General features: G+C 46.8%; 1 protein-coding gene across 5 annotated transcripts; it reads right to left on the bottom strand.

The window, feature by feature from the left end:
- Positions 1-348: 348 nt before the first annotated feature.
- NDNF (neuron derived neurotrophic factor) lies at positions 349-26,820 on the bottom strand. Of its 5 annotated transcripts, none has more exons than XM_074905148.1 (5): positions 26,742-26,820; positions 26,459-26,618; positions 5,709-5,897; positions 4,573-4,697; positions 349-3,666 (listed from the first exon to the last, which is right to left on the bottom strand). In XM_074905148.1, exons 2-5 carry the CDS (start codon positions 26,476-26,478, stop codon positions 2,273-2,275), a joined length of 1,728 nt encoding a protein of 575 aa, XP_074761249.1. In that variant the 5' UTR covers positions 26,479-26,618; positions 26,742-26,820; the 3' UTR covers positions 349-2,272. The 5 variants fall into 5 exon arrangements, with proteins under 5 accessions (XP_074761249.1, XP_074761251.1, XP_074761247.1 ...); XM_074905150.1 differs by adding an exon at positions 26,166-26,235 and having other exon boundaries at positions 26,459-26,803; XM_074905146.1 differs by having other exon boundaries at positions 26,459-26,803.
- Positions 26,821-27,236: the final 416 nt, after the last annotated feature.

The following is a 27,236-nucleotide window of genomic DNA, read 5'->3' as shown; positions in this document are numbered from 1 at the left end:
ACAGAGAAATGCTTTTAAAATGCGTTGCCTTTAACTGAAGGATTCAGTAAATTTTTGGACAGTGAAATGTAGGGAAAGTATCTCCCTGGCAACTGGTGATGTAACACTGGTACCACGGTCCCATTCTTGAGGAATTCCCAGCTGTAGTCATCTACTGCTCACCTACACCCTGGCATGGTAATCTAGCACATCCATGTTACTGAAGCCATTCACTTTAAGAAATCAGAGAGATGTTTTCAAATGAGGAGATCATCTCTGGAGACATTAAATTTCAATTATTAGGTTTATTATATAATTACATTAACCACAGCAGGTGTCTTCTGATCAGTCTTTATACAGTATCTGCCTCTTTCTTGGAGAATCATCACAGCAAACTCAGAATGTGGAATGTCATGGGAGCTTGCACAGCCATAAAACCCTGCTGCCACCTGCCAGTCTGCAACTGAAACATGCTGGGGGCAGCAGAAAGGACAATCTGAAGAGGTCAGCACTACGGGGCCAAGGAAAACCGGAGCTCACCTCTGCAAGGACAGAGAGTTCCCAACTCCCCTGCGAGTAGCCTGAGAGGAATCTGCTTTGGGCCTTTACGTAGGCTTTGGTCCCTTTCCCTCATGCCCCAGTTTCTGCATGTTTATCTTCAGGGCCCCAAGGGGGCTCTAAATGCCAAAATCCCAGCAGTGAGACATTCTATGAACAGGCACCTAAGGAAGAGACAAGACTGTCTTTGATTAAGCCCTGACATCCACTGCCCAAGTGCTGTGGGCTGATATATAAGATGGAACCAAGAAAAAAAAGGTCTCAGTTACCTGTCCTGAGGCCCTGACCCATACTACAGTATTGGGCCTGAGGCAGTATGTATCCTGCTCTTAGCCACTTGAAATGGAGCTGGTCTAGATGCTTCTCATAAGTGTGTTTTCCATTAAGCAGCTCTATAGAAGTTTTTGAGTCAATGGAGGTGACATGTGGAAAAACAAATAAGAAAATTTAGAAAATATGAGATCCAGACATTTAATATTTTAAAGAAATCTACACAATGGAAATAACTGCAATTTAAATGAAAGTACATGATTTTTCCTTAACACTACCATTCCTGTCAATGGAAAAAAAAATAATCCTCTCAGCTTATTATTACTGCGGTCAAAACCAGCAGCATCCAGAAAGCAAATGTTTTCAATGATCATCTAACAAAAATAACAACTGGTTCTCTGGTGTGTTATTTGTTTGAATTGTATGGTCTCTCTAAGTCAGACTGAGAGCTCCTTGCAAAGTGCTGGCAGCACTGGCAACCACAACGAAACAGGATCCGTTCTCACCCAGGACAAGTGAAGCTCCTCTGTGCTGTCCTGCTCCTTTAGTGCTTTTATCACTGTAAACCCCCTAATATGCCACAAATACCCCTCCTTCAGTGGCCTGCGCTCCCCTGCAGATTTTAAATGACTCAGTAACATCAGTAATTCTACTGGACTTCAGTCACCTTGCCCAAAAAGATAAAGAACAACAAAAGAGAGGCACATTCTAGCTGAATTCAGCTCAAGTTTCAGGATGCCTCTTCAGTCTCTGAGTCTGTTTGCCCCCCTAGAATTTCAAGAAAAAAAGAAAACAATATATAATCTAATATTTTTAATTTTATGTACAGGAATATAACGTTATGGCAACTTTGTACATGAAATACATACAGTATTTAAACATGAAAATCAGCTAGGTAAGAATTTACATTAGCAATGAAACTGCTTCATGTGCAGCCCAGTTAATACTTAGTTTAGATCTGTATTTTATTGGGGAGAGATTTTAATAGTTTACAATCATAGAAACATAAACATTTCAAACAAGACTCTATAAAATAATTTACAGAAACCCTACCATCTACATGAGAGAAAGGGTGTATGTCTGTGAGTTTTGTGTGTGAATAACAAGGTGGAAAAATGATGTATCTCAGCCTTTTAAGTATAAAATAATTTAGAAGCAGTTCATGCAATATGGAAGCAAAGGAGTGCCAGTTCCTTCGAGGTTTCCTGCTACCTTGGACATCTACTGAGCATCACATGTGGGTCACCAGACACATGATAGTACCATTGCCAGATGCTACCAGAGAGCACCAGCCTCAGTTCCTCCAGACAATTACTTATGTAAACATAAATATACAAGTTGATATCTTTTCTACACAGTACAAATACAGGTCACAACTTCTCAGCTGTGCAAGTAGTCAATCCATATACTTGGAAGTAGGATAATGTTCAGACTGGAGTTCCATATAATTCTATGTACAGGGGCACTAACAGAACTTCCTTGTTTTCACCAATTTGCTCTGGTATTTCACGGACTGCCCACCGTGCCCTATCACATAAACATCCAGCAGGTAGGACTTGCCAGGCTGCAGGCCTCTGATTGTCTCTGTGGTCACTGCTTTCTGGATGTTCTGGCTGTGGAAGTATTTACAGAGAACCTTTTCTGATTTCTTCCTTGTATCTGGACCCAAGCACTGGTTCTGCTCTCTTTTCTTCTGCTCTTCATTGTAATTGTCATCTACTTCCCTTCTGTAGATGCAGAATTTATTTCTCTCCTGCGTGCCCAGCCACGCCACCGTGACCGAAGAACACGTGCGGAGTTTGTCAAAGGCTTTGATTCGTGTATCTTCAGGAAGAGAAGGAAATGACTGCTTGTTAGGCCTTGTTGTAGCCAGGATCTTCAGCATAGAAGCACCTTTTTTGCTTCCTTTCAGCCTAATGAGATATTTAGCTTTTGCTTTTCCTCGAAGCTGGAACTGCCGCACCCCCTCCACATTTTGAGACAAGAGAAGTTTTCCATCTCTTCTAACTTGGATCTGAACAGCATCCAGGCATGAATGAATGGAGAAGGTGACTTTTTGGTGAGATGAAACGGGAGCAAACCGTAGAAATTTGGCTCCCTTTCTCTTGATGAATACATCTGTAACTTTGCCGTCCTTCAGTTCAACTGTTTTCTGTTTAGCCTCCTCCTTCGTTCTGGCAAAGGTGCCAATGTATGCGGTGCTCATGTTAGTGTTGGCATTTACTGCAAACATGTCAAAGTAGTACTGTGTATCAGGCTTCAGGTCAGACACTGTGAAGATGTTCTTGTTCCCGATACAAACTTTATGCAGGTCAACTCTGGGCTTTGAGGATATTTGGCGCCCAAACTTTGATGATGATTTTAGGAAACCACGTTCTTTGCCAGAGTTGTTGTCTGAGGGAAAGCCAAAATGGGCAAAGTCAAATGGACTGAAATCCAGGCCTGGTTTTGGAGCCATCATGAAGGCATCATCAGAACTGAGCTTGGCTTCAACAGCACAGAGGCTTTTGAAATTGTGTTCTTTATTGATGACGATGCAATACTGAATTGGCTGTTTCAGTAAGGAGGCAGTGGGACTTGATTTCCACGCCAGTGTCACTGTTGTACGTCCCAGAGAAGTGACATCGATTCTGGGATCATAAGGTAATTCAGGATAAGGTTGGTCCGACTCTGGAGTAGTGGTTGCATACACTTTAAAATGTGTATCTTTCTCTGTTGACAGCAGATCTAGTTGGTACAAACCAGATGGGGAACTAGAGGACACAAAGTACTCAACATCATTGCCTCTGTAAGAGAACAGCTCTGTGCCTTCCTCATCAGTAATTTGCTGTTTCTGTTGCTCAAGAGGTTCTGGTTCACCTAGATTAGAAGCAAAGAAAAACATTGTACAGACACGATCTGAAATATGAGAAAATAAAATTCCAGCAGACACTTCTACATAAAATACAAAAGTGAGATGAAAAAGGAAGGTTTTGTCTTCTGAGGAGGATGTAATCAATGCTTATCTCAAATGAGAGAGGGAAGTTGGTTTGGCACTTGGGTTAAAACTAAACACAATAGAAACTGCACCTCATCACTATTAACAGAGTCTCGTGAATGGCAGCTAATACCTCCCACTAGAGTACTTCAAGCACCCAATGTGGAGATGCCATACAGTTTCCCACTGACCATGCTGCCTGTTTCCAGACTCAGGCACTTAGCTTTGGCCCTCTAACATTTTGTGCCTAAATACAGTGGGGGCCAAAGGTGTGTATACCATACAGTGTGGTGTGTGACATTTTAGCACTTGTATGAAAGGCTCTGGAAGCCTAAGACCTTTTCTCTCTTGAGTAGTAATTATATGGCTATTTCCAAATAAGCTCCATGTCCACAGACGACTCCCCTCAAAGGGGCGAGCTCAGCCCTGCTGCAATGCAAGCCCTGTCTCTCCAGTTCTTATCTCGTGTACCCAGCTCACAGCAAAGCCCCGTGAAACCAAGTTACTCTGGGCAAATACAGTTTGTTGTGGCAGCATCCAGCGCACTCTGTAACTATAACCACGGCTTTTACTTTTACTTTTTTACAGACCTTTTCCTTGTCATATTGCTACCTGCTGCCAGTTTCCTGCACAACGGCAGGACTGGGGCTGAAGATCCAAAGAGCAGGAGATCATAAAGATGGGCCTGCTGCGAGACTCAGCGTCAGCCAAGACTGCTTTGAGGGGCTTCAACTAAAGAAGAAAAGCAGGTCTCTGAGGCACAAGGGAAGTCGTTGATGGTTTGTTACCTGAACCTTCTCCACTGGCTTCCTCTGGGAGCTCTTGCACACTCAGTTTCCACTCCAGAGGGGCATCGCATGGTGTCACTGTCACTGCTAAGGGAGTGTTGTCCTCTTCAACCACAAAGAAATACCTAGGAGAAGGTTAACAGACCCATAAGTCAATAAATACTGATGGCAGCCAACTATCAGGGACTGACTTGACATGATCAAGGTTGATCTTGGTGGAGCAACAGAGACAAAAGCATTACTTACAGGCAAGCATGTGCAGAAGGAATGTGGAAAGGCTGGTAGGCAAGAGCTAAGAAGGTAAGGGGACTCTCCCCACTAAGACGGTGCAGAGTTCACACTTTGCTTGTCAAGACATGGCAGAGGGTTTCTGGCCCCCTGCCATCCCCTCCATCAGCTTCACTTTTTAGCCCTACACTAACTATATACAGTATAAATGGTCACAAAGGTATAAATGAGGGAAAGGGGATCTTTCCTAGAATTTAGGGATATGCCCTTCAAAACAGAACACTAAGTCCAGGCAAGGGCCCTAGAAGCACATACAGATACACACACATTCAGCTGTCCTTCCGCATCCCCTCAAGCACTACACGTCATTTATTGTAAACTGTTTCTCATCAATGAAGGCTGAAGAAGGTGTGTGATATGAGGAGGAAGGTGGCAATGCTGGTCTTCCCTGAGCTCTTTGGAGCCTCAGATTCTTCCCGTCTAACCTCAGTATTTTCTGACCCATAGGGTTGAGGTTGGAAAATGGGGAGTTCAGACCAGACTGGCTTATGCTGTTTCTTTAAAGCACAATATGAAATAATGAAGAGAGACAAGTGTGGTGGGGTAAGCCTGTAGTTTCTAATGTCCTTCCCTCTCCCTTTGCCTCCAGACACTGTTAGTGGCCCCAGTTCAGGGAACTTCTGTGGTCTGTGGGAGCTCTGCACTTATCCCAAAAATCAAATAAATAGGATAGACCCTCAGCCAGGAATGCGAGATTGGGATGAAAAGTTGCATAGTGACTTACTTCACCAGACAGAACTCTGGCATTTGTATTTTTCTGGTTCAGATAGTTTTTATTTCAAAACACCCAGGAAATAAAGCTAGTATCTTCACAACACAACTTCCTCACTTGAACTGGACAGAAATACCTTTTAGGGGTGTCTCGGAAGAGGTAGCTGCTAATTTCAGCTCCATCTGGGATGACTGACGAATCATGAAAAAATGCTTTGTCCCGGATCTGCATTTGGAAGAGCTCCTCATCTCTGGTTGGTAATTTCTGGGGCCTGGAGCCGAGCGGCAGCAGCAGCAGCAGCAGCGGGCAGCGCAGCAGGAGCATCCTACAGCAACGACAGGGAGTCCCACCTGAGGAGGGCCGCACCACAGGCAGCCGGAGCTGCCGCCAGCTTGTCCCACGCTGGTGGGTGAGACCATGGCCAAGAACCAGTTTGTTTGCGACCCGCGGTCTCTGACTCAACTAGCTGCAAACTTGTGTGGCTCCTCTGGGCTGTTATACTGCTGAAACACGGGCGTACCTATAACAATGTCACATACTCTTTATGTTTTGCAGGCACCTTCACTGTACTGCCATACAAGCACTAGCATTACATACTGTAAGGAATAAGCTCGCATCACACAGCGCTTCGATAAGGTATGTAAATAAGATTTTTCCATCTTGAACTGTAATTGAAAGCAAGCCCATGCACTGCTGGCAAACTGGTATCTCTCCTTCTTATTAAGAGCAAAAGCCTTCCACATACATTGGTAGAGTTACAGTTTGATGTTTTGCCATAGCAGAAATAGAGCTCGCTGGACATAAGAGCTAGAGTGAGCACAGAGCAGATGGAGGGTACATCAACTTCGCTTTCCTTCAGAGATTTTGGTGGGGCTTCCAGCAATCCTTTGAAAAGTAAATATTTCCAGTGAAATTGTTCCTTATAAAAATAGTGAATTAGGAAAACGTGATATAAGCCCACACATACTCAAAGCACATTGGTATTAGCCTGCAATTCAGCAGGGCTTAATCCTCAAGCCTGATGGGAATTGCAAAACACAAAAGCAGAGAATCCCTTACAAATTAGGCATAATAATTCATAATCTCAGCCTTTCATTATTATGTCTACAACTAGGTCAGTAATGACTACCCTAACATATACAGTGGGACAGGCTGGAAATCGCCTTTCCCTACAGTAGATGATCTCATCTGTAATAGCTCTGATATGGGGGGGTGGTAGGGGGCAAAAAAAAAAAAAGCCCATTTCTGGTACAAGTATCACGAGTTTAAATAGATAAATGATAACGTTTTTTAAAAAATAGGAAAAAGAGGTTTAAGCAATTACCTAAATTGTGTTAGCCACTGACTTTGGGAAGAAGCATCATAAAAGGCTGAGCTGGCAGGAACAGTTTTATCTTGTTACTTGGCTAAATGTGTGGTCACGCACCATTCCTTGTACTGTGCTGTCAGTTGACTATGGCTTTATAACAAACTCTTTTTACCTTTAAGATCAACTCTGCTGTTGAGACTGGGCATTTTTTTCTCCTCTACTTGATTTTTCTCTAATATTTTATGTAAAAATAGTAAAGATAAAGCTCCCTGAGAAGTGGCATAGGCTAAGCCATTATAAAATTGCTCTTCCCCTTCAAGCACTTCATGAAAATATAAACCAGCACCCCTGAGGGAAGCCCTGGCAGCTGCCTCCTCCCCCCTCCCATGGCTTTACCTTCCAAAAAGCCCAGAGGAGCCACTGGCGGCTGGTGTAGTCAAGGTATGGGACCCTCCTCCTCGCCCCAGCCCACATGCTCTGGCCCTTTGGGAGCAAGACTCGGTCCCTGGCAGTCCCCAAATCCCTGCGTGCCCCTTCCCACTCTCCTCTTCATGGAGGCCAGTGGCCAGCAGCCTGCCAGCCTTTGCCCCTCTCATCATCACTGAAGCTCGCTGCAGGCACCAGCATCCCAAATGTGGGAATTCGCCACAGGCAGCATGGGGTCTTGTCCTTTTTTTCACCCCTGAGCTCCTGACAAAATCTTCCCAAATCCTCTCTGCCTGCTGCCTCTAGCCCCACTGTGAGAGGAGGCTCCAGCATCTGCCAGTCCTGCTCCCAGTACAGCTAAAGACAGCCAGCCATACGCAGGACAGCAGGTCTCCTGACACCAGCAAGGCTCGCGGATGGCTGTTTTTGCCCTCATATTGCTTCCTCTGCCTCTAACATCATTATTTAATTGCTCCTTCCACCCACAATGCAGGTCCCCCCTGCTCACCCCCTCCCCTCCTCTCTGCTGTCCCTGGCCCCATTACATCAGCTCATTCCCACCCCACTTTCTACTGTTTTCTATAACTTGTGCGGTCCCTGTCCTTCATCTCTCTATTTTCCCACTGAAACTGGTGATGCAAGAGGGAAGAGAAAATATGTAGCAAACCCAAAGTAACCATAAGCCACAACTGACACGTACTGAAAACTGCCTCGCCAGGATGCAATTTTATCTTTTCCTCCTTTCGCTCGTGCCTTCCCTCACACCAAGGGCTGCTACGCCTTCCTTAGCTTTCTCCCTCCCCAGCCTGCCACATATTCCTGTATTTGCCACCAGATCCTCCCCTTCCTGAGTGGAAAACCACGGGAAAGATGAAAGCGAATGCTTGAAGTTTGCCTGGCAGAGTTTCCCCCGTGGTTGTGTCCCTGGTGGGCACGGATACCGTGGAAGAGCCCCATGCGAGAGGGCAGCAAGCATGCTGGGGGGCCCTGCAGCAAGCTTGCTGGTCGATGACCCTGCTTGTCTGGCAGGGAAGCCCTCCTTGTGCCGAGGCTGCCAAATGGTATTTTGTAGTTGGATAAGGCTGCGCCCTTATTTATTCAGCTATAACCTGGCAAGAGCAATGCACAGCCACAGTTCCCCGTTTGCAGGGCTTGTAATGCTTCAGCTCCAGTGCTCACAGGTCTCAAATTGTGCACTTTGTTATTGTTTGGGGTGTTTTAATAACAGGTTTCAGAAGGTAGCCCTACAGAAGGGAAAGTAGTAAAGGACTGTACCTAAGACGTGCAATGGCTACTTATAGTTAAATCCCGATTTAGCTTTCCCAGAGTTTGTCAAAATTTATCCCAGCCAGGTCCTGACTTAGCTTTTGATGACAACAGACATATTTCCTCGATTTCAGACTGAAGTGTTGATACTTATCAGCAAAGTTAATGGCATCTGACCTTTCAGGGCAAAGATCGTAAGTCAAAATACTTGCTGACTTGAGTCACCAAAGTCAGCAGAAACCTTCTCTGACACAAAGCAGGATGCGTTTCGTGTGCTCTAACACCCTGTTTATTGATTTTTCAAGTATTATCGTTGGCCAACAGGGAAGAAATTCTTTCCAACTTAATCACAACAGTTACAGCAGATTATTTGGTTAGGTAAGAAACTCTGACACTTTGTGCAGACAGCGTCCTCCACATGAACCCCCTAAAATTGCAATCTTGTATATTCCCATAGTCATTTCCAGTGCAATGTCACCTCTATTAAAATAAACGAATTTTGATTGTAGGACTACCCAGGCTAAGCTTAATTTCTTAAATATTAGCTAATTCACTTAAAAAACTCCTGTCCCCATTAATAACCATGGTGTAGTGTCAAGGCACAGATTTGTCTTTAATTTCTTTATCTAATTGTAAAAGCATTTCAGCCTAAAAATAACCACAAAAGACACATTAAGGTTAGTTCTGTGATTCCTGCCCAGCCTGGGCCAGCAGCACTGACTCATCCCATACATGAAATAGCTTGGCAAACCTCTCAAGGTTACTGAAAAATAAAAGTTTTATAATCTTTCCTCCTTTACAAGCGAATAGGATCAAGTGCTTTCATTTTGACATATCCAACCTCAGAGGCTTAAAATGGGCCCAATTTTCACGCACAACGCTTCCAAAAGTGGGACATCTCAACAGCAAAGAAGCATCCAAAACTCACTCACAGTTTTTGGAAACCATGCTGTCAGTGTTATACCACCCTTTCACACCAGTTAATTCGCCAATTTATTTTTTGCAGTGCACTCATTATAATTTGGCAGAGTTTAAAGCTCAATCCTCTATAGTTTACTCACACAAAATATCAAGGGGAAAGCAAAAATATCATTTATTCGCCCCATGTTTCTTTCTGGGCAAGTTCACCGCTGGGCAATGACTTTGACGGAGTCTTTGAGAGAATGCACTCGCTAGATGTGAGCGCGCAAATTCATGCACTCCCACCCAGCCCTCAGACACCTCCAACAAACGATTTTCTTGTCTTGGTGTGCCATGCTCCAAGCCGGTTTCGTTTTTAGAAGCCATGTACAAGCTGAGGCCTAAGAGCTGCACTGTAAAGCCATACAAATTACATTAAATATGTTGTGTGGTTTTTTTATTCTCCAGACTGTGCCACCTCCTAAATGCCTTTTATTCCCTTTTCTACAAGTTCGTCTTGTTTTCTTTTCTTTTAAACTCTGAGTCAATATTTTATTGATATATTCCTGCTGACTGGAGGGATTTGCCTGCTGTTTATCACTGAATTTAAGAGAACGCCAAAATAAACAGTCCTAAGTGAAATAATAAGCACCGTTTTCCTTCTCCAGGATTGCAAAAGTGCCCTCTAATGGCCCATCTCTACCTCTCACTTTTTCCCCAAACTCTCTGAACCAGGCACGAACGTAAACCCGCAGCCCCGTCCCCTGGGCGAGGCTGACGCTGGCTGCGGGATGAGGAGCAGGGGCAGAGCAGGGGATTCAGGAGAAAGCTGGTACCCCAGGAGGTAACACCCAGGCACAGGGCAGAGGGATCGTTAGTCAGCCCGGCCGTGCCAGGACAGCGACGAGGGAGATCCCATGCAGCAACCATGAGCACAGCACAAAATGAAAAGTAAAAACCCGCCGCAGCTTGAGGGACCAGAATGGCACACGCAGACACCAGCAGCTCTAGGCCAGCAACCAGAGACTCAAAACATCCTTGCGAAAATATGACTTGCTTGTACATTCTTTCCTTTCCAAAAGAAAGGGGGGGAAAAAAGTTTTCTTTTTTCTTTCTTTTCTCTTTTTCCATCCCCCCTGCACACTGACCCACTTCGGGGAGGCAGACTCCGAGCAGGGAGCATCCAGGGGGTCCCCATCTCCCCCCAGGCAGGGCTGCTCCCAGCCCACCTTCCAGCTGGACAGGGCCACCCAGTTTTGCCCACTGGCCGCAGGGCCACTAAGCCTGGGCAGGCAGGGTGCTGCCAGGACAGTGGTGGTCATGGCAGGTGGCCGGGGTTTCCTTTTATTTTAACCTGGAAGGCAGCAGTCCTTTCCCCAGGTGAGAAGCTCCACTAACATTCCGGTAGCAACAGCAACACCTGGAAAGAGGCTTAATGAAGCTATATGTATTTATCTAGATAGATCAACAGATTAAAAATGCATGCTGTACATTCGGAGTGGGATATAGATTATTTTAAAGACCTCTAAATTTACCATCTTTCCAGAGGTTGGTTGGTTGGGTTTTTTTTTTCCTTCAGAAAGTATAAATAAATAAAAGCAGCAGTCTGGCCATTCGATAAATTTTAGCTATAAGCATATACATGAAAATTACCGTTAAATTGGATCATAGATTTTATGATGATTACAATTCATTCCTATCTTTTTAATAAGTTCCACTCAGACAGTGAGCCTTACACAACCCTTCCAAAATCCCACGCACAGAAGTCCTCCGTTCAGCCTTTAAGACCTCTGCGTAACAAACTTAATCTATACAAAAGGTCTGCAACTATTTGTGTAAACTGCAATTATAAGCAGAAATGGTGAGGATAATGGGATTTGCAACTGGTTGGAGAACTGTTCTGAGCCAAATCAGCCAAAACTGCAGCAGCACCTCATGGGCTCTTCCCTGCAGGCTGTGGGATCAGCAGGGTGGGTACATCTTCAACCAAAGCCAGGAATGGGCAGCCTCAGGGGCACACAAAATCACCTAATTTTTTATTTCACTGATCAAGACTACAGTATTCTGTGTCTGCCCAAAGCAAGGCGGTTTTTTTCCAGCAAAATACAGCAATTGCACAGGTTGTACCCCATGAGGTATCAGAGGCTCCCTGCTTACATCCCATCACAGAAATCCCACCCAGCAAGCCAAGAATCCATTTTGTTTGGCTGTTTGGGATCAAAGCAGTTCTGTAATCATGTTCAGGTTTCACTGTGCATTTATTTCACGCACAGACACAGGCACTCGCAGGAAGGCTCAACGTCACTGAATATACCTACACTCTGTAAAAAGGGAGCAAGACTATTAGATTCACCACACGCAATGCCGGTACTACTGAGAAGTCATCTTCAAGTGTCTTGATCTATGGAAATCATTTGCTTTTCTTCTCAACTGTCTGCAGGTCACAGAGACCTGTAAAGGATTTACAATAACAAAACAAAACAAAAGATCTGGGTTTACTTGAAGCAAATGCATCTGGAATAAATAAACCCTAATGTTTAATTACAGAGAGTGGAAAGTGCATGACTGTAATTTAGTGAGGATAATTTCAAGGCACTGCCTTCCACAGTGCTTTTGTGTTGCATTTCTTCTCTTTTTATTGTATGGATGGTTAACTTTTTTTCCTCCTTACATCCTATTTTTAAACTCTGGTGTGTTGGAGGGGTTTTTGTTGTTTACATTACCCATGCTGCATCTCATAATAAGTCTGTGGATTTATTGAAGTGATTTAAGTCCAGCTTCGGAAATAAAAGGGCACTGTGTGAATTCTTTGACTTATTATAGGAACACTGCAAATAAAGAGGCTGTGAGCTTTTTCCATTATACACTTCATTTCCAGAGATATATAACACAAATATAGGCACCTCAGCATACAGAGTTATCACCTCAGCAAAAGAGGAGTTTAAAAGCGCCCATCCATTTCAATTGTAATACAGTTAGTTATTTTTAATGTGCAAACAAGGAAAAACAATGCCTTTAAAACTTTTAAGTATTTACTGAGAGCTGTTTGGTTTGTTTGTTTAAGGGGAGACTGGAGGGTAAAAGTGAAGGCCTGCCATTTAATACTTACTATTCCCTAAAGGATCTGGAAAACGTTTGGTATGCTTTTCATTTCGGTTTTGCTGCGTTCTTTTTAAAAAAGCAGTGTTCTTGAAAATTTGTTGTCTGGTCCTGCCTTGTGCCTGAGGAAAAGCCCAGGCCAGGCAGGGCTGCAGGAGTCTCGCCAGGAGCTGGGCCAGCGCAGCCCCAGCCAGCCCCTCCGCCAGGGATGTGCACCAGCCCAAAGCCTTTCCCTACGGAATGGCAGAGGGAGAGGGGAGGCAAGAGGAATGCAGCCCTGACAGGGATGCAGGGGTGCATCTCCATCTCCGTGGATTTTAAAGAGAAATATTTCTGTGTAGCACCACAGCCAGCTTGATGTGGCAGCTCCCGTTGGCAGGACCAGCTATAACTGGGAGGGCAGGAGCATTTCCAGACCTGTAATCCATGGATTAAGGCTGTCTAAATACACGCGGACATGATGGACTATAATGGTGCCTTTGAAGCATTTAGGGTCTACCATGTCAATAATCTGTGGATTAAGCGACCGCCTCTTGCAATTCCAATTCAACCCGCGATTTCCCTTTGCTGGGAGTATTGTTTTAGCAAAGCAGATCACAGTAGCATGGGGAAAAAAATCCAACTATGTAAAAATAAGAAGGTATGAAGAAATAAGGCTACATTTCCACCAAATCTTAATGAACAACAGTGGCAACAAACTACAACTTAGGGGAGAGGTTAACTCCGAAGGGGTAACATTGTGAAATGCAGACCTGTCTCAAATTAGATATGTTGAAAAGCAAACATGCTCAGGGAGATATGGTATCAAAAATCAAATTTTACATGGACTATTTTGTTTCTAAACGCAGCCTTATTTATTTTTCCACTTTGAGTGGAAACAGATTCAACTCTGATTACATTGAAATCGCCATCCTGGAGCTGGTGGTAGTTGGATGCTTCAAAAACCAGCTGAGCCAGGAGATGCCGTTTGGGACACTTGAGGAAATGCCTCATAGTTTTTCTTTTTTTAATCAGAGACCACATACCAGTGCTTCTCTCCTTCACAGTCATCTCGGCCCATGCGACTCAACAGTGAGTGTCAAAACCAAACAAACAGCGAGTCCCCAGCGACCTCTGTTACAATGCTCAGTTGTTCTCTCATACCTCTCCTTGCAAGGGGATGGCAGCAGCACGGGAAGAAGCAACGTGCTGGAGCAGGGGGTGGCAGCCAGCTGGTGGCTCGCCCCCCGTGCTGAGCTCCACTTCCCTTGGCCACTTAGGCACAGGCTGGCCTCTGTCCTTACCGTCGTATCTGCTCATCCTCCCAAGCCCGTACAAAATCCCCAGGTGGTCAGACATTGCTCCCAGAGAGGACAAGCATCATGGGATGGGTGACTGGTGCCAGCTCCTCCAGAGGAACATCTCATGTCAGATGCCCAGCTCGGAGAAGGGAAATTTTCTCCATAGTTTCAGCAGGGGTTGAGCCCCGGTAGGAGAAAGATAAGGCAGAGGTTTGCACAACTCCAGGCCATTTAAGATAACCAACCCTGAATGCCACACAGCTCTACCACAAATCTTTCATCGCAAGATCTGGAGGTGTTTTATAATGGAGAGTAATTATTATCCCCTTGTTACAAGCAATAAAAGTGGGGCAGCAGCTTTCCTTGTTCAAGGAAATCCCAATATAATCCTTTCCTTTAATCATAAAACAATAGCTACTTTCCTTAGCCAAGTCATTCTGCCTTCAGCACAGCTCTCCGAGTGTATGTTACTGTCTCTCCATAATGAATTTCAGCAAGGGGATTAGCAGGGAGGAACACATACGAACAATTACAAATTACAACCAACACAAGCATGTTGGTATTTGGTACAGAGTTTCCCACTGTTTCTCTGGAATACTTCTGAATGACATTATGAGCAAGTGCCCTTGCCAAAACCCGTGAGGGACAGGGAGGACTGAAGTGTCAGGGTACGATAGACCTGGAGCAGGTCTGTGCATCCTGCCATTGCACCCTCAAACCTCTGGGGCTTATGGCTGGAGGTCAGAAGGACCTTTGGAAAGTGCTGAAACATAAACCCAAAGTCACTAACTCCTGCATTAACTACCGCAGGAGTTAAAGTTGCTTGAGCCGCTGGCTCAGGCTTGGGGAAGACCCCTCACCCGGCAGCTGCCCGCCGCCAGCAAGGTGTTTGTTAAAGGGGAGACAATGAGGGGCTCGTGCAGGGCCGGGGGCTGCGAGAGGGGCAGCGGCAGGCAAGGCTGCGGGTCACTGGCACAACTGACAGGGCAGGAGCAGGGGAAGCCGAGCCTCCGGCAGCTCCAGCAGTGTTTGTAGAAAGCTGTGCCACTGGAATCGCTTACACATTTCTTCCCTCCTACTTTCTGGTAGAAAATTAAAAAGGAAAAAATTGCTGACTACTCTGAAACCCTTTTAAGTGCACAGAGGTGAATTCCCTCAGATTCCATCAGACACAGTTTTCTTCAGTGTCAGGAACAACACCACACATGTACACAGGATTACAAACCACAGCCAGTCCAAGTACATTAGTATTCATGCCCACTTCCCTACCTCTACACACAGTTTTCCTGCAACAGCTACTCTGAAATTCTCATTTGCAACTTTATCGTATCTTCACTTTTACTGCCTGGGGTTTCTCAGTGCTTCCAGGTTAACCAGTAACAACCAGTAATGCCTGCAATAGCACAGAGAGTAAAAGCAGCAGCTCTCCTGAAAGCCCTGTGGCAGCTGGAATAGCAAAGCAGGACGGCAGCTCCAGTAACAACTCCTATTGCGGTGCTCGTGCCCACAAGGCGATTCTCCGATCCCCGCAGAAGCAACTGCATCCCTGCACTGCTGCCGGGACGGTGTCCCACAGTGGTCTGCAGGGGCAGGGGATATCTCGGAGCAGAGACACAGCAACAGGAACTCAAATAGAAACAGCAGCAGGCACCTGGCACGAAATGCAATCGTAAGGTTGGATTCTAGGTTTCTGCAGTTCAGGAACACTCGTAGTTAACTAGATACGGGATGAAAAAATACAATTTATATGAACAGGGGAAAATAGTTACTTCTATTTTATTCTGTTCTTTCCTGTATTTTTTCAGTCTTATCCCTGTGTTGCTTTTAGTCACACCTGAATCATGCAATCCAGATCCTCAGCTGACTTCAAAGGAACTGTGACTTTTTCTACCGAATCGAGAGTCTAGCCAATATTACTTATGACCACAATAATATATATTATGCTGATTCACGATCCCCCAAAATTTGCAATTCCTTAATTATCATGAGAATCCACATTTTTCTGATTGAACTTACTGTCCAAAATTGGATTCAGTTTTAATATTATCTGCCTTCAGCTTTAAAGGCACACAAAGGAAATCTTAGGGTCTACAAACCCTTAATGAACCCTTAAGGTGCTCTCATAATGATTTGTTACGTAACATGGTAATTCACAGATGCTCTGTCTCATTTTCCCTAGTTGGAAAAGGGTTGCTGAAAATATGTAAACGTATTTCAAGTGTTTGAAAGTGGAAAGTATCAAATGTAGTGCTAAAGAAATTGATATTTACATATTTTTACCAGTGCACTCAGCATTAATGCTGGCAGACCTCAGATGCAGTTACAACAGGAAAGACTTTCCAAGACCCAGGGTGGATAGCATCTCCCATGCTGATCCCCACTGTCCCTAGAAAGCAGCACACGCAGTTTCTTTGCCACATTGTTAGCTCCAGTGACTTCTCCAGAGGCCGCTGTGGCTGAGAGAACAGGATGGCCCATCACAAGTGAACCACATCACAGGGAGGACCATCAGCCTCACCATTTCTCCTTTGTGTCATTCAGAAAATTACCTCTTTTGCATGCTCACTTCTATACACAAAGTGGGTAGGGACAAGAAAAAGCAGGAATGCTCATGCTGGCTAAATATTCCCTACCAGCATTGATTTCCTTAGCATCCTGCTTTAAAAAGGACACATTCCCATAGAGAACAACTCAGTAAATTAGTGAAAATTGTTAGCAAAGGACATTAGCTGCTCTGAATTTCTCAATGCAGCTACCTGTGGTCACCCGCTGTGGTGTCTGACACTTCCCACCACCTTCAGAGAAAATCTAAACTTCTGCTTCCCTTGGCAGCCTGACCTTTGCAGGGCAGGGGGTGAGATTCATCCTGCCCAGCCCCGTGTGTGGAGGCTCCGGCCCCCATTTCCTAATCCTCTCACTAGTCACTGGGACAAATGACAGCAGTGAGCACTCCCGATGTTCATGAGGGGAACCCTGCAGGAGCAAACTGACCATCTGCTGCAGGAATGGCTCCCAAGGTTGCTCAAGGCTGTTGCAGAGGCAGATGAAAGATTCAGGACAAGCGTGGCCAGGCACCGGAGGAGCTATGGACCCAGGCAGCCCCCGTGCCTGCCCTGAGCTGCTCAGCAGACACTGCTCACCCAACATCACTGAACATCTCCAGGGCTGAGGAGCCGTGTGACGGAGAAAGAATTTGCCTCCAAAGGACAAAACGGTCCATGCCCAGAGAGATGGTGAGGCACAGCCATGCAGACTGCTGCCACAGGTGGGCCTATGGCCAGAGCTGACACATGCATTGTCTGAAGAGGTTACGAGACTCCACGAGTCTGACCACAGCTCGCCAGCCACCAGCCCATCATACCAAAGCGGGATAGGAGCATGTTTGGAAGCTGCCAGTCTTCAAGGTGGCTTCCTAACACTTTCTGGATTTTCTAACCAGTGGACTTCTGCATGACCAAGCTGTAAAGTCTTTCCCAAGTGCAAAAAGATGGGTTCTCTGAAGGGACGTGCCATGAGAGTTTGTAACCTGCCAGGGTCAACTGCAGAGCTGTGATAAGGGGTCTCAAAAATCAGATTATCGAAAGGGTCAGTTTCAGCTCCAACCTACTGCTGGGCCAGTGTTTATTTGTCCAGACTGGCAGGCGAAATGTTAGTCCTTTAGTTACTGTGAACAAAAGCAGAGGGAACACATATGGGCTGATAGGTCAGACTGTCGTGGGTGAGCGAACATCCAAACAACCCCAAACCTTCAGGCCTTCTTATGTCAACCATACATCCTTGGTTGACAGCAAGGAGGGGAGGGGAAGGGGAAGGGGAAGGGGAAGTATGGAATTTCTGCCTTCAGAGATGGCTGAAATGTGTGCCAAGGGCATTTTCTTTCCCAAAGGGGAAAGACGTGGCGAGAGCTGTGGCATGGGACCCAGTGCTGCCTTCTGGGGGTGTCCCTTTGCTAGTGACTGGAAAAGGCTGTGAGATCCTGAGATGAAAGTTACTGCCAAAGGACAAGGTGTCATTTCAACACCACAGTTAATACTGCATTGTAAAAAAACATAAAGCTGTAAATTCAAAACAGTATCTGTTTGTTGGTGCTTGGTTGCCTCAAGGCATTTCAGCAGGCCTAAGAGGTTTGGACTGGAGCTGGGCAGGGGGCTCTGCCCACAGGGACGATGCTCCCAGGTCCCACTTCGCTCCCCACGTGCACATTTCACTGAGGCACGAGTCCGGGTCATCCCAGTCCCCAGCTGAACAAAACCACAAGTCGTAGTGCTGAGTGGGGATGGCCATGAAGCCAGTGAGCAAAAGGCTGAGCCAGAAGCGTGTTTTGGCCTACTGGAAGTACATCTCACTGGTGTGTATGAGTTTTGCATTTTCTAGTTAAAGCCCTAATTGCCTGGATTTTCTTACAAACACCTTGCAACTGCTTTTTCTTAAATGAATGGGAATTAGAACGTGCTCCATAAATTAACATAACACATTTCTTCCCCTGAGCCTGCTGCCCTGCTATCACACACTTGCAAGAAATGTCTTATACTCTTTCTTTAAAATACTTGCATAATTCAAATGTTAAATTAAGTTAGACTTGTTCACATGATGTGAAAGGATCTTTAAACCTACTTATTTTTCCTAGAATGAATTTTTTTCAACTATTGTACTATAACAGGATTAGAAAAGTTTTAATTGACTGACATTAAATCTCCCCTGCAAAATTGTAACTTTAATACCCCCTAGGACTATTAGATTTTTATTCATTATTTCTCATTACTGAAAAATCAGTTTCAGAGAGCCCCTAGGGTCTTCCCCAAATAAGGATAAGATCCTATTAGTCCTACAAATCATACGCAAGTAAGTAATTCTTACCCAGGAGAAAAAAAGCCCAGGGGGAATTAAATACAGATTTAGAAGCCAAAGGAAGAAAAAGAATGGGAACTAGAAACTGTTAATACTGCTCACTGATGTTTTCCTTCACATCCAGAGACCAGCTGGCAGCTTCAAGACACTTGGCTTTCCTGCACCATCATCATCCTGATCTGTAAACTGCTTAATTTGCATCAGGTTTCTGGATTTCAAAATGCTGAGACACGTTTAGACTGTTTGACTATAAACAAATTAGCGGTAAATTTGCTGCATCTAAACAAAGTAGTAGGAGAGACACAGAGGGAGAGAGAGTTCATGTCTTCACGACATTCTGGTCATTTTGTGAAAACCATCTACCCTGTTTAATAATCTCTGTAGACACATGTGAAGAACCTGCGATCCCGTCGCACCTCCTGCCTGCCTCCCCACCAGCCTTTGCAGCAGGAGCTGTGGCTGGTCTAGCACTGCTCTCTTTTGGTACTGAGCAAGTTAAAAGTGCGAAGGATGAAAAGCATCCTTTTTCTCACATCCTAATAAAGTTTCAACCCCTTTAAAGTTACTTTTCCTTAAATAAATAAAAAAAAAATGCTCAATTAGGTGCACAATGCTTTTCCCCTGTAAATCACAGGGGAAGTGTTGGCCTCAGTGGTGTGTCACGTTGTGAGCGTGCGAGGGTCACGCTGGAGGGGCACTCATATCCGGACCCGCAGAGCGGGGAATGAAGTAGGAAAGATAAATTATTGCCTTTTGTTTTTCAGATTTCCAGGTGCTCGCCGTAAGTACCCACTGCTTCTTATCTCAGCTGTCACACAAGCAACAAACATCTCTCCAACTACTGAATTTAATTACCCTAAAACCAGACTGGTCTTGATTCAGGGAAAAACCTGAACAACCCTGCACACTCTTGAGCAATCTGTGAGAAAAGCTGAAAACACTGCAGTTGCCTGAGCACTCACCCCTGCCCAGGTGGAAGGACACAGCCTACTAGAAGATGCTCAGCACAGGATTTGCCTGCATCTCTCTGGTAACTCAGGTATACTTGTGTTTATCAAAGCAGTCGCGGACAGGAGGGCTGGGTTCTCAGACCGCTCATGTTGCTGATTACTTGAACAGCATTTAAAACCCATCTTGTAAAATGTCGCTCAGCAGATCATCATCATGTTTTTGGTGAGGTTGTAGTATCAGCTATCTCGCACATGAACTGAAAAAGATGATGTTTTGCCTCTTCTGATGCGTCCCGCGTGACTGACGTGCTCCCCAGGGTGCAATCAAAGCCATCTATGCAGCCATGAGATTTTGGGCTGGTTCCTGTTAGACCTCAGTGTTAACATTTATCTTTCTCCTGTTCAGTGGGTGTCCTTGCATACTGGAAATTAGAAAATTAATTCTGAAAGAACAAATTTCTTTTTAATATTTACTCTCTCTCCCTCTTAATTTATTTCCAGCTTTAAGCACATTCTCCTGGAGTTATGATTTATTACCCTGACCTATTTCCTGATCTAAGGGCAAATACTTCCTCTCCTAATGACATCTTGTTAAAGTTTTCAAACATAACATCTCCTCAGCCTTCAAAGCTCCTTCCATCCATCCATAAGCATTAGCTTATTTGAATCATCTTCTCAGGCAGAAGCTATCCCTGTTTGATTTACTGAAGATTTTTGTCACAGAAGTAGCGTATTCTCAGTCATAATGTAAAACAAAGTGGTGAACACAGCTTCTGTACTCTGCCTTTTCTGCAAGGCAATGCTCACTCACTGCACTGCTCGTATTTAGCACAGCCCAAGCAGGACTTGCGTCCCTTCTCACTGGTCTTACCTAAGATATTCTATTTTCTTTAACATAATTCTGATTTATTCTCCTTTCACTCCTGCCTGTACAGTCAGTGACACCAAAATACAGAGCTCAACAGCATTCGGTATCACACCAGATTTTCTCTAAGCAAGGTCACCGTTAGTCTTATGGGCTGCCTATACACTCTCAGACAAGCCTTATATTCCAAACACGTATTTCTTTATCTATAATTAGTCGAGGTTATCCTCCTCGATGCTGGGCATTCCCACCAGTATTTGCACCCTTTTGTAAGGACTTGAAAACTTGTTTTCTTACGTGAAGGAGGAGGCCCTCCCCTCCTTCAGTCAGATCTACTCTTCTCCTCTGCATTTTATAATCAAACAGAGAAAGAAAGCAAAACCTCCCCCATTACTTTAACTCTCATGAGTGGCTGAACTGGTAGCCCAGAGGAGCTATATAGTCTTCCATGTTAATAACATCAGCCCCTTTGAATACACAGAATAAGAAACGTGCAGTTTTCATTAGACTGCCCTTAATGCAGAAAATGTGCACATTCAAATGTGCAAGGTCGAATGGAAACCCGCCGCCATCTCTGGTGTGTCCATCGGTACAAATGAGTAAATCTGCCTCCCGTGAAAGCAAGCTGGTGACCAGAAAGATAAATACCCACTCAGTAAAACAAAACCAGCTCTAGAAAGATGCAAGGCCCTGAAGGAGGACTGAAATAGCCCCTTGAAAACAGTGAAGTAATGGGCTTACAGTTTTATGATTCATATAAAGTTTAGTGACTTCAAAATGAACACAAAGCCAAACAAGACTTGCTATCCCACTAAAATCTGTGCTGTAACTGAAGCCAGTACCCAGATGTTCTGTGGTAAAATCCGCCGCTTCACTGCATAAAAGCACCACATACCCTGACGTACAGTCCTGGCTTGCCTTTATCCAAACCTGCTTAGATTCTGGATTATTTTTCTAGCAATCTTTTAAACTGCCATGGGAAGCATAAAAGGTGGTCTCCTACAAACCCGTTTGGTACCAGCTTGAAACGTAACCATTTGCAGAAATAAATCAGGATTTCTTTTTAATAAACTGTTTATTACCAGCCTTTCGGAATGTAAATTGTAGAAGAAAAAGCAGGGTCTGAGTTTAGTAAACTTCTAATCTTTTTATACATATTAAGGCAGAACACCCTGGCACACTTCAGAGTGAAATGTTGGGCAAACAGGTCCCATCCAGCCCTTCTGAACGGCAGCCACCGCACTGCTGGAGGCTCAAAACTACATTGCGCAGCCAAGGTGAGCCCCTGCTCCCCTAGCACCAGTAACCCGCCAGTCACTGGCCTAGGGCACCTCCCAGGAAGGGCTTTATCCCTTCATTTTCAGGGGACCTCCAAGGTGGACAAACCTTAGGTGGACAAATTGGACCTGCAGACACCGTTTCTGCTTCTACACAGTTTTGGCATAGGAGCCGGGACGCTTTGGGGCAGCCTGGGCTCTCGCCGAGCCAGCCAGAAGCAGTGCGGCACCGGAGGAGGCCCAGGGCTCCAGGCCCAGGGCTCCAACGAGCAGGTCGTGGTGCAAGCGGAGCCACAGCACCAACCCTGACCGTGCTGCTGCATCCCCAGCCCAGCTCGCAGGAGGAGGAGAGGCACGCTGGAAAAACCGCGGCAGATGGGCCAGAGCTGCGTGCCGGCAGCTTTAAACATCGGATGAGTGTGGTGAAGGCATTCGAGCCGAACAGGGAAGGCAGCACAGGCGTTACGTGATTTTGAACAGCTTGCTTGACAGTTTGCACCATATTGTATTTATAAACATTGGGGAAACCTAAATGCTTTTCCTTGGTGTTTCCGAAGTAGTCATCCACAGCAAAACAGGCGTGCAGGGCGATCCTACGCAGCTCTGCCTCACCTCCGTGACAACCTTCTCAAAATTAGAAAAAGGCGCCTGTGTTAATCTCTGTGGGATATCAGCATCCCACACGTCATTCAAATTCCCTCTCCAACTGCACATCTGAGCACCCAAGCCCGAACTCCCCCCGGGGCGGGTCTGGGGCGTGAGGTGACCTGCCGGCCGATGACGCCAGCAGTACGTCACGCGTGTGCCACCGCCTGCCAGGTGTGGCTGCTGGTGCCAGGGAACAGCCAGCCCCTCTTGTGTCCCCTCGCTGGCAGGGCTGCCATGACACGCTGCGGTGCCCGCCCTCCAGAGCAGAAAAGTCTGAGTTTTCTGTCCGGGGCCACGCAGAAAAAAGGACAACGTGATGCACCCGCAGTCCTTCATCACAGAAACGTGACAAAGCTGAATGGATTTTTCAGACATACTATAAAGCTCTTTCAAATCAAGAGGGGCTCATTATCTGCTGACACAGAAAGTCCACAAAAAACAGGGATCGTTCATCTCACAACATGATGAAACACAGCCACAGGACCCCAAATACATACAGTACCCACACGTGATGCACTACTGCACACTTCTGCTTCATCACATTTTCAATGCTCGAATTAGAACGTAAGAGTCTCTCAGTGTTTTAAAAAGTCTTCTCCTCCTTAAAATATTAACCAGTTTTAAATCCCAGACATGACTCTAAGTACTCACAGAGACTTTTAGCGGTACTAGAAAGCTGACAGCGGCAGCTCCCCTCTTGCAGGTACACGTTTTGCTGTGAGGTAGGAGAGCGTGGCTGGGAGGATGAGGCATTCCTCAAAAGAAGCAATCTGAAATGCCATTCCTAAAATAGCTAAGAATCAGCGCTTTTCCAAGTAGCCTGAACAGAATCACAAAGTTTTTCTCCCTGCTCCCTCGCAGCACGGCCAAGGGTGCTGACGATGCCTAACACCCCAGAATTATTTTTACGGAAACCAGGTTATGGCCAAGCTAGCAGTGCCCCGCCAGGGTCACTAGCGTATAAATCACTCACCACCAACCGCCCAGGGAGGAATCCACCCTCATATCGCTCTTGTCTCTTCCAGTTTTACACAGATACAACTCTGCTGCCTTGACCAAGCAAGAAATCGGTACACCTAGGCTGGAAGCCCATCGAACGACGGTGCTGGATGGGGCTTCCAATGCACCCTGACGGCAGGATGCTCCGACGGAGACACAGTGCCACGCTTGTGCCACTGAACATCGCCTGGCATCTGCTCACAAACAACCAGCCAGGCCAGGGAGGTCTGTGTATTTATGCTGGGGACCTCGCCTCCCCTCTGAGCTCACCTCCTGCAGCTCAGTCAAGCCACAAGAACAGCGATACTGTTTAAGCGTTTTAATTAAAGATTGTAACTGGATGCTAACCAGATCCTTCGGTGGGGAGTGAAAGTCCAAGGGACGCTAGGAGCTTCACAACCCACGCCCCGAAACCAGCCTCGCAGAGGCTGCCGTGCCCACGGAGGTGCCCACTGGGAAGATTTCCAGAGCTGCCCAGGCAGCACTGCACGGACACGAACACGCTCAAACCTGGCACCAAGCTAACGGCTCTAAGGAAAGCAGGGCACGTTACCGCTCAAGTGATAAATACATCCAGAACAAAACCGCTCAGAGAATCACCACTTCTCAAAAATCTGCGCTAGCCTTTAACAGTGAACGTTTAAATGCATAAAAGTTATATCTGCAAGTGATTAAACAACGCTTTGTAGCCATTGTCTCTCCGCAGACGAAATAAAAAAATGACCCAAGCTGCACGTAGCAAATCTCAGCACTTACATCCCACCGTTGAGTTTTCCGTTTACTTTTTTGGGGTAGCCACTTTTTTTCTTTTTTGTTCTCACCCCCCCCCCCCCCCATCCCCCCGAAAAAACAAGTATGATGCTGGCGAAGACGGAGCCGTTGCCTACCCGGCACACACCCGCTCCGGGCGGCGGGGCGGCAGCGCAGGCTGCGGGGCACCGAAAGAGAGCAAAAACGGGTGGGGGGGAGGAAAACAAACCTCAGAAGGAAAGGGGGGACCCGGAGGCGAGTCGAGCTCCCACCGGCAGCATCCCGGCAAAAGCCGCGGCGGAGCGGGGCCGGGACGCGGGGCTGGAGGGACCGCGCCGAGGTGGCCGCTCGGTGCGGCGCGTCCCCCGCCCCGCGTTGGCCGAGGGGTCCCCGCTGCGAGGGGGGGGGGGCACCGCGCCCCCCGCCCGCCCCCGCCGCCCTGACGGCCACCGGGGGGGCTGCGCGGGCGGCCCCGCTCCCCCGGCCCGGTGCCGGTGCCTTACCTTGCGGCGTCCGGTCCCGTCCCGTCCCGTCCCGTCCTGTCCCTCCCGGGGGTGGAGGGCGGGGGGCTATTTTTTTTTTAGGGGGGCGGGTGTTTACCTAACCCCCCCGCTCCGGCGGGGACGGGCTGCAACGGGGATTGTGTCACGCACGTCCCTTCGCGCTTTATAGCCCCTTGCCTTCCCCACCCCTCCCCGCGGGAAAAAAAAAAAAAAAAAAAAAAAAAAAAGAGGAAAAACAATAAAAAGCAGGGAAAAGGAACCGGGAGCCCCCCCCCCTACCCCCCTCAGGGCACCCGCCGCTGGCCGGGACGAGGGCACGGCCCCGACTTCGCCTTCCCGGAGGAACCGCGGGGCGGTTGAGCGCCGGCAAAAGTTTGCCGGAGGGGCGCGGAGGGGCGCGCAGGGGCGCGGAGCGGCGGCGCCCGGCGCGTCTCGCTGCTGCCGCCGGGGCGGGCGGGCGGGCAGGGGGTGCCCCGCGGGCGTGGCCGCCCCGCCCCGCCACCGCGCCGCTCCGCGGAGGGGCGGGCCCGCGGGGGAGCCCCGGGGCCCCGGGGGGGAGAGGCCCCCCGCTTCCCCCAACCCCCCCCGCCCCGGCAGAGCCGCGGGGGGCAGCGCCGCGCCGCCCCGCTTTGTGCCGCGCTCGGCTCCGCCGCTGTGGCTGCGCGGCGAGAACCCGCTCAACATCCATCTTGGAAGTGGGATCCTGCCTGGAAGTGGGGCCGGGGGGACTCGGCGAGGGGACACACACACACGCACACGGGGGACGCTGTGAGAGACGGAAGGGAGGGAGGGCAGCGCTCCCGCTTTTCTTTTTCACGCAGCCGCTGCTTGAAGGGTTGCGGGAACGCTGCGGAGCATCCCAAAGGCGATGGACGCGGGAGAGAGGGCTGGAGGGCTGGTCAAGGATGCGTGAGAAACGGGACTTATTAAACCCTCCAGCAATTTAGCAAACGGGTCCCGAAGCTACATGTGCAACCTCTCACCTTCTCTCCCTCGTTAGGTTTGGATCACAGGCACATTTCAGGTTGGGGGAGCGAGGGACATTTTTCTTACTATTGCCTGGGAGCTGCAACGAAAAGGCAGAAAGTATCCTTTGCCATTTAAAAACAAACCCCCTCTTTTTTTTTTGTTTCTTTTTTTCGGCACATCAATCATAAAAACGTCAAGTGCTACACAAGCATTAAACAACTTATTAGCAATAGCAGCTGATGGGTAATTTCCCTGAAGGTAAATCAGTCCTTCCCTACTACTTCAACAGATTTGGGGAGCACAAACAAAACCAAACATCCCTTTTTGCAAGGCTGCTGAGCAAATCCGACAGCGAAGCCTCAGTGGAGGGATGCAAACTGTCATATTCTGTAGGCTGACAATCAGCTTCACTCTGTGAAGACACAGCCCCCAAAAGAGCTCATGTCTTCAGGGACACGTAGCTGTCCAGAGCTCTGCTAATTGCCATTAGTTACTGCCACTTACCTCCCACTCTGGCAGCTCACGGAGTAGCCGGGTCACTCACTGCAAGCCAGCGAGCACTCTGCCCAAGGGTCTGCTCGAAAATATAAATTCACCAAAAGAAACCAAGGATTAAGAAAAAGAGCCCCATGGGACCCCCCCATCCAGTTATCCTTCTGTTTTCACATCCCTGTTTTTTACATACTTCACAACTATATCGTTTTCGCAGAGGTTCAAGGGTAGGAGTTTGGGGAAAGGAGGAAATACACGGAAGTTTAGAATTAATTTATGCATGTTTAAGGAAAACCTAAAAATACCTGGTATTCGCACACAGCATCCCAACTTCTTCCTTTCTAGAAGATCGTTTGCCTCCAACTGCAACACCTCAATGAAAAAAAAAATCTCGGCAAACTACACGTGCCTCTCTTCTGCTGCAGAAGATGCAGAGATTCAATCATCCAAAATGGGAGAATCTGACTAAATAAGAAAGCCAAAATTAGTAAAGAAAACGCAGTGTATTCTGCCTAGTTTTTCCCCAAACCCTTGGGGCATGCAGGAGCCAGGAGAGAGGGATGTGCTCAGGTGAAGGCAGGCAGCTACCTTCGGGTACGATTCGTGGCACAACAGTACTCTGTAGAGCCTGCAAAAATGGCTGGCTCCGGTTTGAGGTCATTAGAGGTAAAATATTGCTACCCAGCCAAAGAGCTCTTGAGACTGTGTGCTTCACACACAGGCAAACCGATTATTTTTAACCCGAGGACAGTTTTAGTGCTATTGTTCTTAGAGGGTATTACTGTTTGTGATTCCAGGGGAAGCAGGATGACATCCCTGGGATATTATTTACTGAGGTATGTGAATACCAGCTCCTCTGCGTATAGATAACTCTTTTTTTTGGATGCTTGCAGTTCTACCTCTATCGCAACTGTAAATCTCTATCGTGATTTAAAGCGTAGCACAGAGCAACTCCCAGCCAGAGGAACAGTTAAAACACTTTCAGAACAAGATTCACAGTTCTCAAAATTTACAAGGTACAAAAAGTATTAAACACAGATATGGGAGGGGAATTTAGGATTCAGATGTTGAAAATTACTTGAA

This window comes from Athene noctua, chromosome 4 (genome assembly GCF_965140245.1).
Source record: "Athene noctua chromosome 4, bAthNoc1.hap1.1, whole genome shotgun sequence".
NCBI classification, from domain to species: Eukaryota; Metazoa; Chordata; class Aves; order Strigiformes; family Strigidae; genus Athene; species Athene noctua.
The sequence above is the reverse complement of the archived record's forward strand: the minus strand, read 5'-3'. Positions and strand labels throughout refer to the sequence as shown.